This window comes from Protopterus annectens, chromosome 13.part0, assembly GCF_019279795.1.
Source record: "Protopterus annectens isolate FY-2018-M chromosome 13.part0, PAN1.0, whole genome shotgun sequence".
NCBI lineage: Eukaryota > Metazoa > Chordata > Ceratodontiformes > Protopteridae > Protopterus > Protopterus annectens.
The window spans coordinates 331,772,927-331,793,119 of record NC_056747.1 but is presented as its reverse complement, the minus strand read 5'-3'; the positions used below and the strand labels follow the sequence as shown (position 1 = coordinate 331,793,119).

Sequence of the window (20,193 nt, the reverse complement as noted above, 5' to 3'; positions counted from 1 at the left end):
AATCTTTAGAAAGGGAGCAAATTATATATGAAAAAATGGAAACTGTCAAAACAATACAAGCAGAGGAGGAGCGAGGTTTAAAAGAAGGCAAACTTTGAGTAAGCTATTTACTGTTTGACTGGATAGACAAAATGATGTAGAATACTTGCAACTAAAATTATGTCAATATGGTTTGCTTTCATTTATATGAATTTGTGATGCGCATGTCATACGTGATCATTTATTAAAGGTTTTTCTGGTTTTAAAAAAAAAAACTGATGGAGCTCCTGTAGACACAGACTGCCAAAGTAACTAAAGCTGCAAGCGTTTCAAGACGATCAAAAGGACAGGGTTGTATTAAGTATTGATTCATTCGGATACCCTGAGCAATTTTGGGAGGGAAAAAAGGTTCTACAGTCTCTGTTTATCACTATAAATCACTACTTAGGATACCTAAACCAGTCCTAATCAACCTTTGCTTGGGCAGAAGCATGGCAAACCCACAATAGGGTAAGATATAGAGATTACACAGAACCTCTGCAATGTAACACACAAGCTTAAACTGGTAAAGAGTTTAATATGACTTTTACAAGAAACAAGCCCATTTAGAAGCTGGCACACTCATGAATTACTTTGCAAGAAGTGAGGATACAGTACAGATACAAAGTGCAAGAAAGGAAGGGCTACAGCATAAAATTTGAGAAAGGGAGTTTACTGGGTATGTAATAAACCCTTTCTTCAAAGAAAGGGTAGTAGCATATTATTTAACAGCATGCCACAAATAGTTAAACAATTAATTATTTTGAAAGACAGGACACTGATTAAGTAACATCCTAATTTAAATGACTAAACAAGGAAAAGTTCACATGGGACTTATCAGTCTACCATCACCATGTCATCTTGTCTTGCATGCCCATTTTAAGAGGCATTACCAGTTTAAACAAGCTACTGACAATGGACTTCAGAAGAAGAAAACAAATGAAACTGTGAATTGAGGTACCAGCATTAGTGAAAGAGAATGACCCGAAAGGTCACATTGTGAGGCTCAACCTAAAAACACAGTTTTAATGCTTCATTTTCAGAGTACCTGAATTTGAGAATGTAAAATGAATAAACTGAAAAGATCTTATTTTTAAGTTCACAGATATTTGACATATGATTAGTAAAACTTTACATTTTGAATTGAGAAGGTATAGTTCACTACATGATCCCAAGAATGCCACTCAGTGTTCTTTACAGGCTAAAAACTACATATAGCAACGACTTCAGAACTGTAAACTTGCTTCATAAAAACTGTCCCACTATACAAGGAAGTGTGTGGAAAATTCTCCTCCTAAGAAAAGCTAGCAAAGCATTTTGACAAAATAATCAGACTTGGCTGTTAAGTTGTTAGGGCAGAGAATACCTTAAAAAAAGCCCTGCACCATCTTTTCTTTAACTGTGCAGTGAACAGTTACATGTAAACTGCCTTAGTTCTGCAATCAGCACTGTAATCATATCATGTGATCCTTTGTTGCCCTTTATCAAATCATAATCCTCTCAAATCTTATTAGTACCAATGCATACAATAAATACTTTACTGCAAGTACCACTAAAAACCCAAATCCTATGGGTTTGCCAGTCATACGTCTCAAATATCCAGATTTTTCACAGAATGTCCATATTCTTGCCTTATTTTGCTTTGTGTTCTTAATACAATTTATTTGTTTCTGGTAAATTACTGAGGATTGCAGTTACTAAATGATACACAGCTGAGTGTCAGATTTCATATCCTTCAGAAAATGCATGTTAATGTCAAGCCTGTTACTCTAGCAACTTAAGGTTTGGAGAAATATTTAAAATCTAACCCTAATTTTGGGCCTTTGCCCTGACACCCCCCAACCCCATTATTACCTTTGTCCGGTTAATTGCACTTAGAAATTTTAAGGTATGTTGCCAACCCAAGTACAACTTACAACATAGGCATAATGGGGAGTGTATTTATTTATTTATATTTGTTGACCGGGAGTGTCCGACTGGACGTAGGTCCATTTTCAGTGGAGGCCCGGGGAGAAAAGTTCCACAGTTGAAATAAACAGACAGTAGCGGTGGTGGTGCTGCGGTAGCATTGACGCCTCACAGTAAGACGCTGTCCAGTTTGACTCTCAGCTAGAGCGTCTTCTGCGTGGAGATATTCGTAAATGGGCGTTCCTTCGTTGAAGGTTGTGCGTCAGGGCTGGCAACTCGGTATGTAAAAATCAACTGCCAATCATTAGCGGACCGGAGTTCCGCTGTGGTGACCCCTAACCGGGAAAAGCCGAAAGACACAACAAAAAGTTACATTGGATTACATAGCGATTAACAATTTACATAGCAATTACTTACAACATACTTACAGATGAAGAACATAGTACATCAGTAGACAACTAGAATCTTTATCTGTGAAGTACATAACAGACATTAAAAAATGTTAGAATAAGAAGTTCCTGCTGTATAATAACTACTAGGCTTATGAGCATCTGAGCTTGCTATAAATCAAGGTAGTTAGTGGAGAGGAAAGAAAGGTAGTGGTTGGATGGGGTGGGTGATATTAGAGTGGGAGTTGCAAGGGCATAGCCAGTATATATACACACATATATATATATATATATATATATATATATATATATATATATATATATATATAGGGATATTGCATGATGCAGACCACCACACCCTGTAAAGCCCAACCTAGTTACTGATACCCAAATTCCAGCATGGATGCAATCATTTGATATTAAACACAGCAATATAAATTAACAAACCACTCAAAAGTGCTAGGAAGACAACACAGGAAAAATGTAACACTTATGCCCTGAAATACAGACTTTAGGGAGTTCATTTGAGTGTGATTAGCTCACTGTATTGAAAACTGCATGAAATCATTTCAATGCAGTATACACAGACTGCGCATGAACCAAAGATACTATTTTTCAAATTCATATATGCAGAAACTGTATACTAACAGTTTCACTTCAGCTTTGCAATTATTTAACGGTTGCTGCTATACTTCATAGAAGAAAATATGTCCTAACTTTCTGCTTCACCAGTGACTCTGCTGCCGCGTACTCTCCAGTAAACATGAACGGTGCTATTCTCTTCATTACCTCAGAAGTAAAAGCAGACAAAGCAAAAATGCAAGACAAACTGAACTTGTGGTGTGTACAGGTTACCTTGCAGGTCATATTAGCTGAAACATACCTTCAAAGTCCTGCAATCAAAATGGTTTTCAGCAGCTACTCGTCACTGACAGTCAACATCAGGAAATAATTACTTTGTGACTGGCCATTTGACTTAGTGTAATTGTTCGGTCATCGGACACAAATTTTATTTTTTGTTGACTGGGAAGTGGCCTCTTTTCAGGGGAAACCCAAGGTAGTATTCATATAGTCTAGGGGAAAATTGTCCATGACACTAGGTTACTTCCTCCACTCTTTTGATAGGTGTCATGGGATCTCTTACATCCACTTGAGCTACCACAAACTCAGGCAGATAAGGCCTTGATTTGATAAAGCATCCAACAGCTGGCATTTAATTTTGACAAAGGGAACTCCTCAAGGAGTTTGCTTTCTTTACTGGAACAAAACACCTCCACATGCTCGGCAATGCTGACTTATTGGGGTTTCTCAGAGTGATTCACTTAGCTATGACTTGTAGAGGCCAATTCATTTGGGAAAAGTTTATAAAAATTTGTTAAACTAAATTAAGTGCAACACTAGAATTTGGCATACCAACTAGGGATATTTCAGAAAGTGCAAGTTCAGTGGGTTGGAGGGTACAGACATTTTGTACCCTGCAAAAAAATGAAATCAAATAATGCTAAAAACAGAGTTATCTGGATGAAATGGCACTTCATAAGTTAAAATTCTAGACAATACTGTATATTTGCAGCTAAAACAATGCTGGACTCCCAGAGAGACAAGAATCGCAGAGAGAAAGACCGAGAGGAGGACTGAAATTCATCACATCTGTCATATGAACAATTAGCAATGATAATGCAAGCTAATGGGGGAGGCAGACAATAGCAGCAGCAAACAGAACACTAAAAACAAGATCATGTGTCTCAGCAAACCTGATGTAGGTGAATACACTAAAATAAAACCTTTTAAATCCAGCCTGAAAACTCCACCATGGGAACTCAGCTACCGTGCTTAATTCGACAGGATGATTAGTAGTAGCAACTGCAAATAGCAATTTTCTGCATCACTATTTTTTAACAGTCTTTTGTTGTCAGTAATGCATAGCAGCTCAAGAAGGAAGCAAAAAAAAAAAGTCTCAAAATCTGCAATTTTTTTTAATACATGTAAAAATTTATTAAAACATGCTATTAGGTAAAACACATTCAAACAGTTCAAGCAGCAAAAGGTACATTTCAGGATTTAAAAATCAGTCCCCTGCTGTGTCTGCATAACGAGCAAGACTTGGTTGCAACACAATAAAAGCCATCACAAAACATAGCTTAAAAGAAGAGGCAGTATTTCTAAACAATGGCCCATTTATTTCATATATTTAAAATCTGGTTAACTCCCATGAATAGAACAGCTGTTCTGTACTTATAACCAGTCACTTTCTTTGCTGTTGAATGCTCATTTTCAAAGGAACTGTACAAAACAAGAGACAAGTCACAGAAATTCCCTGAAATGTTGACTACTGAATTTAACCTCTGGGTAAAGAATTGAGTACAAATGCCAAAATTCACATTTTCAAATATACTTATAGCTGAGTGAAGGCTGCTACAAAGTCCATAGCTACTTGTCGAAACAAAATGCACATATGTAATGAGCAAGGGTACAGCCAGTAATTTGCCATGACATGTACTGTTTTTGGAATATTTGTCATACTTTTATCTCACCAGATTATAGATTTTGTTAAATTGCCTTTTTTCAGAATTACAAACTGGATATTTTTCCTTTGCTTAACACTGTGATTTAAACAGGCTTTTTTCAGTACTAAAAAGGTATGCTACACAGCAACATGCATCATTCTGGAAGCTGGTTGGTGTACAATTCCATAAATACTGGCTATCCACCTGGTAGTGAGGCTGGGCACATTTGCTATACAAATAAAATCTGGACTAGTATGGCTGCCATTTGGTATTATCACAATAATACGTTTGCATCCCGCATTTCATTTAAACTTCTTTTAGTTCTCTGGTAACTAAATAATGGTTACACTGTACAATCAACCTTGTGAAGCATGTGTAAAGGGTACAAGCCTACTTACGAAGGACTTCCACTTATTCGGGTTCTGGGAACCTCTGGTAGCATTTACATTTCCTTAAATGGTGCGACTGTCCATCACCTACCTATGGAACCATGTGCCTGAGGCAGCAAAGATATATAACCGTAACCCACTACATTCATTACAGGAAGTCTGCCAACTTGCAAAGGATTTGTGAACAAGGAAAACCCTACCTTACAATCCTTCACTACACTCCTTTTGCATTATCAAATACTTCCTCTGTAACTGACACACAAGTGGACCAAAACAAATTGCGGGGGGGGGGGGGGTTGCTGCAGAGAAAGGACTGCCTGCAGGTGGCAAACATTCAACCACTGGATTTCACACACTTCCAGGATCTGCTGCAGAGAAAGGACTGCCTGCAGGTGGCAAACATTCAACCACTGGATTTCACACACTTCCAGGATCTCCGTGCTTGCACAAAAGAGGATTCCATTTCTGTGTCGGGGATGGGCTTTTACTTGAATGCTGAAGTGGTCATGTAAGACTTGCCCCTGACATTTGCACAAATTGTCAGTGTTCACTTGCTGCACAGAGTGATGCCATATAGACCTGAACCCAATTGTAATCTTCATATGCTCATCATGTTAATGACCAGAGTTAATGGTTTACTATCTGGGGTGATTCAGTGGTCCATGGAGTATACACTTGCTTAAAGTCAAACAGCATTCAAATGAAGACTGTGGGATTCCCACCACAGCCTACTAAGTGTAATGTATGCTCCTTCACATTTCATACTTTGACAGATCTAGAATATTACGGAAGCCATGCCTTCACATCTGCAGTGTTTTAGGAATCACAGCCTATATGACGAAGCCATAAAGCAAAAAATCCAAATTAGTTAAATTCTAAAACAATTTCCAGGCAAACATTCTCCTCCTATCAGTTACATACACATGCAAGAGTGGTGTCACAAATGTGAGTAATGCAAGTGCAGTCTTCGCAATACTGAGGCTGTGTGAGTGGGGGAATAACCCACTAAATCCAAGCATGCGATATCCCACAGTACCCCCTACTTCACTATAGCCGTGGAGTTTTAGCAAGTAGAGGTGTGCGGGATGCACTCCTGTATGTCAGGGGAATGTAAGGAGGCTTATCCCCTGCAAATATGTTTTACTATTGTTGCATAGCATGTTTCAGTCAGAATGCTCTGTTTTAACTTCATAGGAGATTATTAGGTTAAAGGCTCAAGAGCCCTTACAAGCCTGGCCAATTTTACCAACATTTTACCCAATTTTCTATTCCTAGGGAAAAAAACAACAATAGTCAGCAATTGGGGTTTTGACAATTTTAGCAAGCAAGGTTTTGACAATTTTTACACACTGCCTCTGTCCACAAGGGCCATGGGTGCCACCCTAGGAGTGAATTTGCGATTTCTCATCCATTGGTCCAAACTGAGCTTGAAGATGGTCAGGGAAGGACTCTGCTTCAAGTGAATAGGAAAGCCTATTCCAGAGGATGATCAATGTCTGGGACACGTATCTGTCTCTCCAGCATGTTCTATTCATGCCAGAGGTTTAGATCTTTGGCTCGGCTAACCCTCAAGCAGTTAGTTTTATGAATATGCAACATTTCCATCAGGGCGGAGTCAAAGACTGCCTTGTAGATCAGGCATTTTTTTTTTTATATAAAAATTCCATACCACTTCTGGCAGCAGTTATAAAGTTAAAGAAAATACAAGGGACTGGTTACATCCTTGAATGTTGGTATCCTTCAAATACTTAAATAATTTATCATACAATTCACAACAATAGTCCTCACAATTAAAAAAATCATAAAATGTTTATTACAAAAACAAAATATCCACATGGCTGCTGAATGGATAACTGGCACAATGCCAGCACTTCTACACCATGTACACAAAAATGAGAATGTTCTAGGTACAGAAAAAAGTACAACATGTTGAACATATCCAAATCACTCCTGTGGTTTAAAAAATGAAGTTCTATGGTTTACTCTTTAGAGATAACATTTGGAGTATAGTTCAAAATTTCAACACTAAGCAGACAAGAGTAATGTTGGGCTTTTTAACAGAAGATTAAAAAAACTTCACAGTAGTCCCATCTTCAGATGACTTTTCAAAACAACCGGCCTGAACCAACTGGAAGTATGAAATGTCACTAGGTGGGTTGCAAACTGGCTCACATGTAGAACCCGCAGTGTGAAAGTAGCTGAGTCCAAGTCAGACTGCTGACCAGTCACAAGTGGAGTCCCACAGGGTTCAGTCCTGGGTCCTCTCCTGTTGGTATCTACTTCTCTGAAGTCTAGGCCAACACAAGGGGACTCTGGTGGACAAAGTTCGCAGACGATTGCAAGTTGAGAGCCATTATTAACTCCCCAAGTGATGTTGACATCCTACAGAAAGGCCTCACTGAGACCAACTTAAGCTCAATGCCAAAAAATGTGTCGTCATCCCCTTTGGGAATACCCGGTTCTCATGAATTACCACATCGATGGTAGTCCACTGAACACAGAAGGCGTTATAAGAGATCTGGGAACACAGGCTGACAGCAACCTCTCTTTTGACCACCACACTGCCACTGTGGTCAGAAAGTCCATCTATGTGGCACACCTCATTACTAAGGGCTTTGCATCCAGGAAGAAAAAGGTCATTGTCTCCCTCTACCCCTTCCCTCAATTAGGCCAATCATTGAGTACAGTGCCCCATTTCGCATGTACCTCACTAAACACCTGCAACAACTGGAAAGGCCGCAAAAGTAGCTCACAAAAGAGAATCCTAGGCCTTAAACATTTGTCCTATATGAACAGACTAAAAAAACTTCAACTATTCTCTGTCTCATATCGCCTACTTAGAGGAGATCTCTGCTTGACTTACAAAGCCATGTCTGACCCAGCTCTGTTAGAAGTGCTACATCTAAAGAAATCCCAATGCCTCCGCACCACACGCTCGAGAGACCTCAACCTCATTACCACAATCAACAGAACATGCTGCAGGGACAGGTTCATAACCCAGAGACTGCCCATGCTATGGAATAGACTTTCCATACACGTCAAGCAGAGCACCTCACTGGCCCTCCAAGAGAAATCTTGATGAATGGATGGGAAATAGAAAAATCACCCCAGTGGCTCTACTCAACAGAGGCACTGGGAACTAAGGTCGGGTGGCACGATGCCAGTGTAATCCTATGGGCTAGGCTTGTAAAGGCTCCAGGGCCATTAGCCTAGTACACACCTATGAACCTATGTAGTTTATTTTTTGAGTAGTGGAGATTGCAAGTATGTCTGTAAACCTGCAACAGGAAGTTCACACACACAATGGCAGAAGCAAGATTCTATTCAGTGTACTCTTCCCTGATCATGCTTTTAGCAACTAGTTCTGTTGGATGTTTTGGAATTTTAAATTACACCTGCCTCCTTCTTTATAATGGACATTTGTGTCAGGCAACCAACATCTAACTAAAATTTATAAACCACAGGGGACAATTCAGACTCTCAGTAAAGTCCTAAGAAGAGTGTCCTGATTTATAACCCAAGCAGACTTCAAAGAATTTTTCCTCAGATAGATAGCAAATGTTGGAGGTGTGATGGTGAAGAAAGAGGTAACTGAGAACATATAGTTTGAGAATATAAGGAGTTGGAAATTTTAAAAAATTACCTACAGAGTATTCAATCAGAAATACTGGGAGAGCAAATGGTTGTAAGTAAGGAAATTATTCCTTTCAGCTGGGATAAAGGATTTGAATTGCCCAAACATAGTAAGACCTTATTAAGTTTAATTCTTTTGGCTGCCAAAAACACAATTACTAGAAAACAGAAATCAAAATCTAAACCATCTGTATTTGAAGTACTTAATATTGTAACAGAAACACAAGAATTGGAAATGGGAGCTTCAGAAAGGGGGAAGGAGCAAATTACATAGAAATAAATGGAAATTGTGGGAACAATATATGCAGAACAATGCTCAGGAGGAGGAGTGAGGCTTAATGGAACGCAGGAATTGAGCAATTTATGTAATGTTGGACTGATTAGAGCTATAAAAGAGAGCATACCTGATGTATAATGTATGTAACTGGAAACATGTTAATATGGTTTGCTTTCTTTTATATTCATGTATGTCTGCCTATGTTTTAAGTCATTTAATAAAGGCGTTAATGTAGAATCTACTCACAAGTATAACGTATTGAAATTAGAAGTATTTACAATGTGCAACTGAAAAATGGAGAAAAAAATTGCAAGGGCTACTTGAAACAGAGGGATGTGCATTTTACAAGAAGCATTACTGGTGTACACTCAAGTCTGCTGCTTACTTTCAGTTCAAATAAAGAAAACATACTTAGAGCATCTCGTCTTTCCAGTGAAAGAGACACAATGGTAGAGTAAACCGCAAATACCTCAAAAATCTAAAATAGATTGGTCAGTGACACAGAAGTACACTTATTCATTAGTAAACCAGATCAGATATTTATACAATACTGAAAACTTCTCTTTACCAAGATATTACTGCATAAGCAAATATTTTCCCATAGAAATAATTTAACAGCACACTGGCTCAGGAAAGCACAATGACCCACACACAAACAAAGCAGACTCCACTAACTCCGGACAAATTTCTGCTTATTAAGTTTTATCAGCATTCCACAACTGGAAAATCTATGTTCAGAAACCTCAGGGAGTGAAGTACTAAACAGCATATACTAGTAACATAGTAAAAGACAGAGGAGGTAAGCCTTTTCAGCAATGTTGTCCATCCTTGGGGGAAGGAAAGAAGGTCCAGAAGCATACCATTTGCCTGACATCTGCTACCAAGACTTTAAGGAAGGTTGACACACCAGCCCTCAACTAAACTCATCTGCATCTTGCAGGTTTTCACAATTACACTTTCCCTCGCTACTTCAGAAGCTCTGATCGGTGATATGTATTACACAACTAATATCAGGCAGAGAAATAGAGAAGTTAACCAGTGCAGGATGCTGTTTAATTTTTGTTATAAGAATAAGTACGTCTCAAATGTACAGATTTTTGCAGAATGTCCAGATTTGTGCCTCATATTTTTGGTCCGTTTCTCATAAAATTGTGGTTTTCTGGCAAATAGTTGGTAAATCACCGAGTGTTGAAGTCAGAAAATATTGACAAACATTTGAGTTTCAGATCCGATACCTTTTAGAAAATGCATGCTAAAGTAAAACCCATTATTCTATCAACTTCCTAAGTTTGTAGGAGCAATATTTAAAAAGTGTCCCTATTTTTAGTCCTTTGTTCCCCATTATTTATGGCTTTGTCCCGATTTTTGTTCTAAGAGGATGAGAGGTATGAAACGGACCCAAGGAGGACACTTTTATTTATTTTTTTTGTTATAAAAAGTAATTCGAGGAAGGGTTAGGAAAGCCACAATGCCAAGTACAGCACTTGAAAACAATGCAACACATGCAGCTCATATCAACCATAACAAAAAGCGGCAAGGCAAAAGCAGCAGTGTTTCTCAAGTACTAGCAGTAAAATGTTGGATATTATAATACTAGATAATTACAGAGGTTTCATTGAGCTACTGATGAGAAAGAAAAAAGGGAGATTAACAAAGGATCAGCATGTAAGGAAACAATTTCAAAATACTGTGCATATTCCCATAAAACACAGACATACCCACTGACGCTATGCCATGATCTAGCTAAAGAAGGAAAATAAAGTTCATAACACTGGTACTTTTAACAAAAAAAGGTTTCTGTACAGTTTGCACTCAGTGCTGTCAAAAGCAAGCAAGCCTGCAGCACTGGGTAGGCTGGTGCACATGTAAAGTAGGAGCTACAATTAACAGCTAGTATTTTGACAGCAATTCATACTGTTTCCCTCTCTGCCTTTCCTCCCCTCCCCCAAAAGCACACATATTTGTGGTCTCTGCAATATTTTTAGGTTTCCATGGCCTAGTTTCTACAGTGCAGGAAGATTAATGAACAGTGGGACAAGGATGTCCTTTCCTTCATTTACACACTGCACCTGGTGGATTTAACTCATTAACAGCCAGCAGGTCTCGAGTAATTTAGGGGCGGACTCATGTAGGGTCAAAACTCTCATCCTCTTACATTACAAATATTAAAGAGCACTTGTTCAACTAAACAAAGGCAGTGATGCTTGGTATATATCACAACTTCAAGTCATAGACTCTGAAAAATATATAAATGTTTATTTTGTCCTCGTTTCTTAACCCAGTAAAAGCACATCTTTTGGGGGGCTACCTGGGTTGTAATGCTTGGAGTCACGCAGCAGACACATGGAACCTGACAGAATCAGGCCCAGGACTGCAAGACGAAGTTTGTTAGCAACTCACAGCATGTCTCTTGGAAGCTTCCTACTAAGAAAACTTAAAAGCCAAACAAACTGCATTTCAAAATGATATGATTCAAAAGGGAAGCAGAGGTTGAAAATCAGCTTATTTCTAAATAAATCAACTATATGCTCAGAATAACATCTCTAACCATGTTATATTACGTTTCTTCTAGTTATATATCCAATAACACATTACTTAGCTAATATGCACAGCTACTTTCTGAATCCAGGCCCACATTGATGCTTTGTGGTGTTTTAGCATCAGATTCAGGTGCGTAGACAACAGAGCTGTGCTGCTCCTTTCTACAGCAATAGTCGATCCAGGGTTCAAAGCTTACTCAAAGTAAGCTCTAGCTGGAAGAAGAGGCTTTCTCACGTGGCTACGAGTCTGCTCCTTCGCTCCACACCTGGTGAATACATTTTCAAATGCTAAAACCTGAAAAATATCTAGGCGAGATCTGCAAGCCGAAAGCTTACTTTTCAGGTGCAATTCATGATTTTCTATCTGGTTGACTTGCTTATAGACAGACAGATTAAGTTCAAGTCTCCAGAATACATATTAGGTTAACTTTTTAAACCCTTAGAGCTACACTACCACATACCATGGCAAATCTTACAATTCCTGCTATTTCTTTACTCTCCCACTCCAAATCTAAAACAAAATTGCTACACAGCAATAACATAAATAAAACTATTTTTAACTGTCAGTATGCAAATCACATGTCCAAATCCATCACTTTCTAGCAAAAAGGACAGCTTGCTGCTAAACCATATCACAAATGTGCAGTGGATGATTGCAAGCATTACTACTGATCTTTTCAACAATACATGAAAATATCTTCAAGGAATGCAGTTCCAAAAAATCATTACTTCTCTTTCTGTGAGGCAAGTTCTTGCATCCATTGTTATATTCCCTGGAAAAAAATATTGCAGGTGTCACACGAAACATCATTGTGCCAAGTAAAATGAATGTAGAAAAACTCCTTTTTTTTTTTTTTTTTTTTTTTTTTTTTTTTTTAAAGATATGTCCAGAAACCATCACTTCATGGGTAAGCTGTACTTGACCAGAATAATCAAAGTTAAATAAATGTGCCTTTACCTGAGGTGGGGATGTGAGGCTTACAGCTGGGTTTGTCAATTCTATTTTGTCTTGAGATTTATCTCTTGCCAAACGGGCTGCTTCTTTGACCTCGTGAAACTTCTCTGCAAACTATAAGTGAAGAAAACCCTTAAGTCTTTTACTAAACAAAATAAACAAATGCTTCTTCACAAAACAGGTGAAATACTCAAAGCAACTACCCGATCCCAAAAAAATTAAATATATTCTACTTGCATACAATCTGTACAAGGAAACCAAAGCTCAAACATACATCCTTCCTTTCCAGTGGGAGCCTTTTTTCTGTACAACTTTCACGAAACACAAGGACAAATCATTCAATAGGACCGTTTAGTGAGAAAAATTAACATAGGTCATTTTGTGGGATTTGATTGTAAGTTTCTGTCTCCTAGGGTCCAACTTGCAGTCAATGGCATCAGACGCAACTCTATTCCTTCTTTTGCTTTTTGTCACCCTACATAACTAATGGAATGCATTATATTCTGCTAGTGAAGAATTTACAAACTGGATACATCATTCAAAAATTATGTCATCTCATCTTTGGTTTGCTATTGTAAACAATCTGCACAAAATCAGTAGTGTCTGTAACTGTCAAGGGCATGCTATTACTGCATGCAGGCCTATATTTATTTATTTTATTCACTGACATTTGATTACTGGGAAAGTTAGACTGGGTAAAAGCCTATTTTCAGCAGGGGCCCAGGGAGAAAAGCTCCAAATTATTGCCAACATTTTATGAACAATAATTTTAAAATCTTCAAAAATAAAACAAAAACATCTTCAGTTTAAATAACTATAACAAATTAAACAATATAAAAGAGTGGTTAAAAATCGATACAAGAAATACGAGAATCATTTAATATTTAGAGAAATTTTAGATAGTTTGTAGAGAAATTAAAGGTAAATTAGTCCAATACAAATAGGAATTGCAATATGGAGTGTGGGGAAAAACAGGGTTATGGTATATTTACAGAGAAAATCAGGGAAGAGTATTAGATAGTAGGAAGGAAGGAAGAGGAGGAGATAAAAGGAATGAAAAGGTACTTGTTTACATTTAGGGACACAGTTTATCCTGGATTTAAGCAAGAAAGTCTTTCAGAGTAGTTTTGAAAGAAAATGAGAGACTACAAACCAGACAAAAAAAAAACTTAGCTGCACTGCTAAAAAAACGTTCTTGCTGGGATTGTACACTGTGTCACAAATAGTCAGAAATAAAGCAGGAGTGCACACATTATGCTGGTGCAACAATATACTTCACATACACAAAGCAGAATGGCCAGTACAGTAAATGTCATGGAATGCCATACCACAGAATGCCACATTGTGTGCCATCAACTGAGATTTGTAAATCAGAATATACACGTTTTACAAAGATGCTTATTTTTTTTTTAATGCTTAAATTTTAGGTTTAGTCAAAACTTTTGTGAATACTTTCCACATAATACCATTGTGTTATACCAGAGTGTAAAGCATACTACATTATTTGTAACAGTGACTCCACCCTTCTACATTAGTGGGTTACTGCACTAACACAGTTCGTGGGACTGCAGCGGCTTCAGTAAGCTTTTCTGACTACAGAAGTGGTTACTTCCTTGCATAAACTGGGATGAGGCTGCCATGCATTCTGCAAGCTTAATTTAAATCTAGTAATGGTACTAGAGTGAATCACACATCTATACACTTTCTCACCTTTACAAGCATTTAATTAGAAGGAGAGCACTGTAACGGGAAAAAGAATCTGATTGCCATTTACATAATTCTATTTAATCCCTTTATGCATCAAATTAAGGCGAAGAAGAGGCTCATTCTTAAGCAAAGCTTGGTGGGAATGCAGTTTTTCTATACTTAATTGTAATAACTGACATTATAAAAGCTTTAGAATTATCTTTGCAAATGAACAGCATTCAATAAACAAGAAAATGAAAAATTAATATTTTAAATGTTCCACATACTTTCCACAGCTGGACACAAAGCATAATAAGTCCAGTGCACTTTTTTTTTTTTTTAACATTTTTGTCTCTCATTCCATATTCTGTTATAATTATAGTAAGCAGCCATTTTCACAGACTTGCCAAGCCAATAACTCCAACAAAGGACAGTCCCCTGTGGTATGCCCTCTGCCACAGTCTTCAATCAGCACAAACTGCTTCCAGTGTTAGATAAGCAAAAAATGGGTACAAATCTATTGTGCCTTTTTTTACTTACTACTCTTAAACAGTACTATATTACTATGAGCACTGCATCAGGATCCAGCTGGGTGCTGCACTGTACAGTTTCCAATAAAGGTGGGTGTATTCTCCTCTATATCAAGAGGACAGTCCAGTGCTTTAATGCCGTCTGTCTTAATTGAGACAACTGCCATTTGAAAGTGCAGACATCCATGCAATCATAAATGTAGTGCCAGAAACTAAAGATAGCGCACTAACTCGCCTCTTCTAAACCTCTTAATTCAGAAACATCTATTACTGTTAAAGAGAATGTTTGGTGTATGAGCATGCCCCTGACATTAAGCAACACGCTGTGGTGATACCAATTCACAAAGGTGACAAGTGTCAGACCAGACCCATCTACCTGACCAATATTCTACAGAATATCATGTACAGAGTAACAGCACAGTTTATCCAAAATGACACAGGGAACCTAAGTCTGCTAGATATGGGAATCGGATAGATTTAATTAGGACATATCCTGCTTTACAAATCTTGCCATTTTTGAAAAGATAAAACAGCACTTGATGGAGGACTTACATTACATACTGCTTATTTTGACCATGCTAACATGGGCATTCAACACTACTGCACATAATGGAATCATTTATAAATTAAAAACACTGAATTTGGTTAAAATAAGCCCAGGTTAACTAGCAGAACACAAGTGAGTATTGGAGCTGGGTTACCTGTCTATTTCAACTGGTGTCACCTGATGTGTCCTATAAGACTGTGCAGGGGCCACTTAGTTTTGGACTATTGTTCTCAGGCAAAAAAAAAAAGTGAAATTGGCTTTGAATCACCAAATATGCTGAAAACTACACAGAGTGGGTCACAAATATTTTCACCAAAGGTACAGGAAAAAGAAAAGAACAACAAAAAAATAACAGGTGCAATATAAATGGCCTTACCTTTAATATCAATAAATACAGCATCATGAGCTCTGGCAAAAGGAGAAATTATAGTTACAAAATAAATGACCAAATCATAAAAATAATGTTACCATCAATAAATATTTAAGGAGAATTTTAAAATTTGACCAGTGTGTATCATTCAAAGTCAGAAAAAAAGAACATATCCATTCTAAAGCTTACATATTAATCCATGAACCACTTTATAATTCACCAATATGACCCATTACTGAGTACAGTGTTACACTTAGTAGCTTTCAGTCAAATCAACTGAAGCAGCATGAAAAGCTATGAATCCTTTCTATTAAAATCACAGGGCTGAAGCAGTTTTTTTACATAAAAGGTAAGGATGTGAACACCAAACTGGGGGAACCGACTAACAAAAATAATATCAATTAAAAAAAAAAAAAAGAAGTCCATTAAAAATACCATTTGAGATTGTAGAATAAACCTTCTTATAATCAGAAGTCAACCATTAACTTCATTCAAAAATAATATGGATTTTTTTTTAGTTTTAGTACATTTATTGTTTCAGTTGCAATATTTTTGTACTGATGTAATGCGAGCTAAAAAAAATGTTCAACTGTAAGCTGTAGCTTTTGTGCACGTGTGTGCATTTTGTCACAAAATATCTGCACTGAGGCCTAGCTAAGAAGCAGAGAAAAGATGTGGTAGGAAGAGCTTTGGCAGGATACAAGCCATGTAACGAAAATGTTACTGTAGGAAAGAGGACTCCATTTACTGTTATGCCAAGTACAAAGTACACAACTGTTCATTATTCTCACTGCTGCAGTGGCTTTCTGACTATCTGGACTGATTATCAAAATCTATCCTACTGGGGAGAAGGAAGGATAAGAATCCAGGAGCCCCAGGGAAATGGTCCTAACAAAGCCTTTCCTGGATCTGAAAAAGGAATCCAGTTTGCAGTGCTTAGTAAAGGTATCACAACTAGATTGTAATGCTAAGTAAAATTATGTACAGAGGACCCTATTGCTGTCAGTGGAATGTTTCTAGAATCTATTTTTTCTGGTATTCCGAAGTTGTAGAAGCGAAGGCTCTAGAAGAACAAGCTTTGATACTGCCTGGAATAGATTTGCCATGGTGGGAATAACAAAAAACAATACCCAAGGATAACCATCTTGAAATAGTCTGCTTTGACACAGGGAGACTGATGGCTTGATTCAAAGTAAATTCAAACAACTATAGGCTTAAATGTGGGGCTTGTTCTTAATGTGACTACCTCTATGAAAGACCAGACAGGGTTCACCAACCATCAGAGCTTGCAACTTAGATACACCTCTTGCAGATCTATCAAAGTAATAAGTAGAAGCCCTCCATGCAATGACCCTTAAATCTGCCTGATGAGCTAGCTCAAAGAGAGACAGAGTTAACTACTCCAGCACAAAGTTAAGATCCCAGGAAGAAGCCACCTGTTTTCTACGGGATCTAAGATGCGAAACTCCCTTCAGCAATGTTTTTTCCAAAAACAGAGGTGAAAAGGTTCCACTGGCAGGCATGCTAAAATGGTTGCAAGACAAACTTTGATAGAGGAGTAAGAAAGGTCAGAGAAAAGTAACTCACACAAATATTTCAGAACTAATGATATATAATCCCTTATGGGATCATGGTAGGTGGCTAGACACCAACTAGAAAATCTTTTCCACATGCAAACATTTCCCAGTAGTACGTTTTCTTGCCTCCTTTAGTACCTTCTGCACATCTTTATGATGACGTGCCTAAAAAGTATCAACATTGAATCATCTAGGCGTTTATTTAAAGCTGTTTGGGATCAGGGTGCATCAATCTCCTTTTCTCTTGAGTGAGTAGGGTTCTAGTCTGTAAGGAAGCTTGTGGTAACTGCCCTTGGCCAATTTCATATGAAGTGAGAACCAATGTTATCTGTGCCAAAAGGGAGTCACCAAAATGACTTCTGGAGAGTCCTCCTAAATCTTCAGACGTACCCTAAATATCAGTGGAAAGGGTGGAAATGAATAAAGGAACATCCCCGACCACAAGAATGAAAATGCACCTATTTTTCAGGCTTGCTTGCAATAAGTCCTGGTGCACAATTTGTCCAGCTGTTTATTTTGAAAGGAGACAAGCAGATCTATTTAAGGTGCTCCCCACAACTAGGTGAATTGCTGGAAGACTCTCCTTATTCAATTTCTATTCAGGAGGGTTTTTCCTGTCCTACTCAGCTTGTCTGACACAATACTTTGCTCTGACAGAATGTAAGAGGCTTGGAGAGGTGGGCAGGCTGTAAAGCTATCTCCCAAACCATCACAGCCAACCTGGTTGCACAAAGGGTAAGCCCTGGTGCCCCCCGGTTTGCTATGTACTACATCACTGTGGAGTTGTTTCTAATCATCTGAAGAGGTTCCAGGGATTACATATGAAGAAAGTTTAAATACTGGATACTGAAAAAAAAAAAAAAAAATTTCATCTGCTTTTACTGTACTTGTGTTTTTACCTACTTCTTTTTACTTTTGCATCATCTTAAAATACTCAATTGTATTTATTACTGCTTGGTGTAACTCATTCTAAGCCTTTTGGTTTAAACACTTGGGCTTCGGACCAGTTAGTTGTTTTGCACTGAGAGGGTTTGTGGTCTGCACTGTTGTGGCAGAACAGGTAGCTTACATCCTTCTAGGTTGAGAACTGCTGATTGAGGGCTCAGTGTCTGTTATTCTAAAAGTGTATTAATTCTGGTTTAAGCACTTGGGCTTTCAAGCCAGTTATTTTACATTAAGAGGGTTCGTGGTCTGCACTCTTGTGGGAGGAGAGGCTGGACTCTGCCCTTCTGAGCTGGGAATTTCTGGTTAAAGGCTTATAGTGCATGCATATCTGAACTGTTTCTTACTGAATTTGGTGCGCCTTGTTTGCTGTGGCATAGACTGGATTCGGGCCTGCTGGATCTAGCTTTGTTTCCAGACATTCTCTAAAGTATTCAATGGTATTTATTACTGCTTGGTTGTAACTTGATTAAAGTGTAGCTATCATTCAAGTCTTTTGGATTAAGCACTTGGGCTTCAGACCAGTTGTTTTACATTAGGAAGGTTTGTGGCAAGCACTGTGGTGGCAGGACAGGTAGCTTTCATCCTTCTAAGTTGGGAACTGCTGATTGAGAGCCCAGTGTCCAAGTGTATTAGTTCTGGTTTAGGCGCTTGGGCTTCAGGCCAGTTATTTTACATTAAGAAGGTTCGTGGTCTGCACTCTTGTGGGAGAAGAGGCTGGACTCTGCCCTTCTGAGCTGGGAATTTCTGGTTAAAGGTTTATAGTGCCTAAATATTTGAACTGTATCTTACTGAAATTGGTTCACCTTGTTTGCTCTAGCATAGACTAGATCCAGGCCTGCTGAATCTAGCTTTGTTTATATGCTTGTTGTTTGTTTGCTTGTTATTTCCCTGGAAGCTAATTCCACCTAATACGCAACTTCTCAGCTTCTGTGGATCACTAGTGATTTCTGCATTGCTTACTGTACTTATTTCCTTGTTTCACTTGAAAGAAAGTTACTGTTTGTCGTTTTTGCATTTAGTTACTTGTAACACATTGCACTCAAGTTACCTGGCACTTGCTCACTAAAGCAATTATATAAGTCAGCACTAAAAATTAAAAGTACTACACCCTCACTCCCCACTGGCCCTTGTTTTCAATTAAGGATTTCCCAATATTATTCTAGCATGTCCAAAGGTCAGTTGTCAATCTCCTCTCGGTCCAGCTGGTGAATCTGGGAATCTTGAGGCAATGTTATAACTGCCTCATGTACACAGACAACCCTCTCCTCCTCCCACATAACACAAATACTTGTGAGAGATGCAGCTATTTAGCCAAACTGGAGGCTGAGCTCTCTCAACTCAGGACTGGCAAGACCAGACAGGAGGAGAAGGCAACTACACACACCACAAAACCAGCCTCACATAATGCTACCACTCCACTGAATCAAACACATAAACACACAAAGACATACTCGGAGGCTCTGAGTAAAATTTACCTAAACAGCAGAGGCCTCCAAAGCAGACACCCAAACAACTGCTACCTCAAGACACCCCACAAGCAACACATAAACCACAAAAGCAGTGTGCAAAGCAGTCACAGCCCTTAAGGCCAAATACAACACCAAACATACTTGTCATAGGTGACTCCATAGTCAGACACACTGACGCCCCACTCACCAGGCTGAACAAGGAGAGGGTCACAGTAAGCTGCCTATCGGGCGCTAGAATCCGCCACATAACACAAGCACTCGGGTCACTCCACGGCAAGTACAAATATGACACAGTCATTGTCCATGCTGGTGTGAACGACCTGAGACGCACCTCCCTGGACTACATGAAAAGAGACATAGAGGAGCTCTCTGATTATGTAGCCCAGGCAGGTATGACCCTAACCCTGAGCAGTATCCTTCCTTCACCAAGAATGATGCCACAATATAGAGACA

The 20,193-nt window shown here is 38.5% G+C and overlaps 1 protein-coding gene across 1 annotated transcript in view; it reads right to left on the bottom strand.

Annotated features, from left to right (window-relative positions):
• HOMER3 (homer scaffold protein 3) overlaps nucleotides 1–20,193 on the bottom strand; it is a 948,052-nt gene that overhangs the window by 728,829 nt on the left and 199,030 nt on the right. The window contains exon 4 of the mRNA XM_044054824.1: nucleotides 12,620–12,730. Coding sequence (XP_043910759.1) covers nucleotides 12,620–12,730 — 111 coding nt within the window. The remainder of the gene's footprint in view (nucleotides 1–12,619; nucleotides 12,731–20,193) is intronic.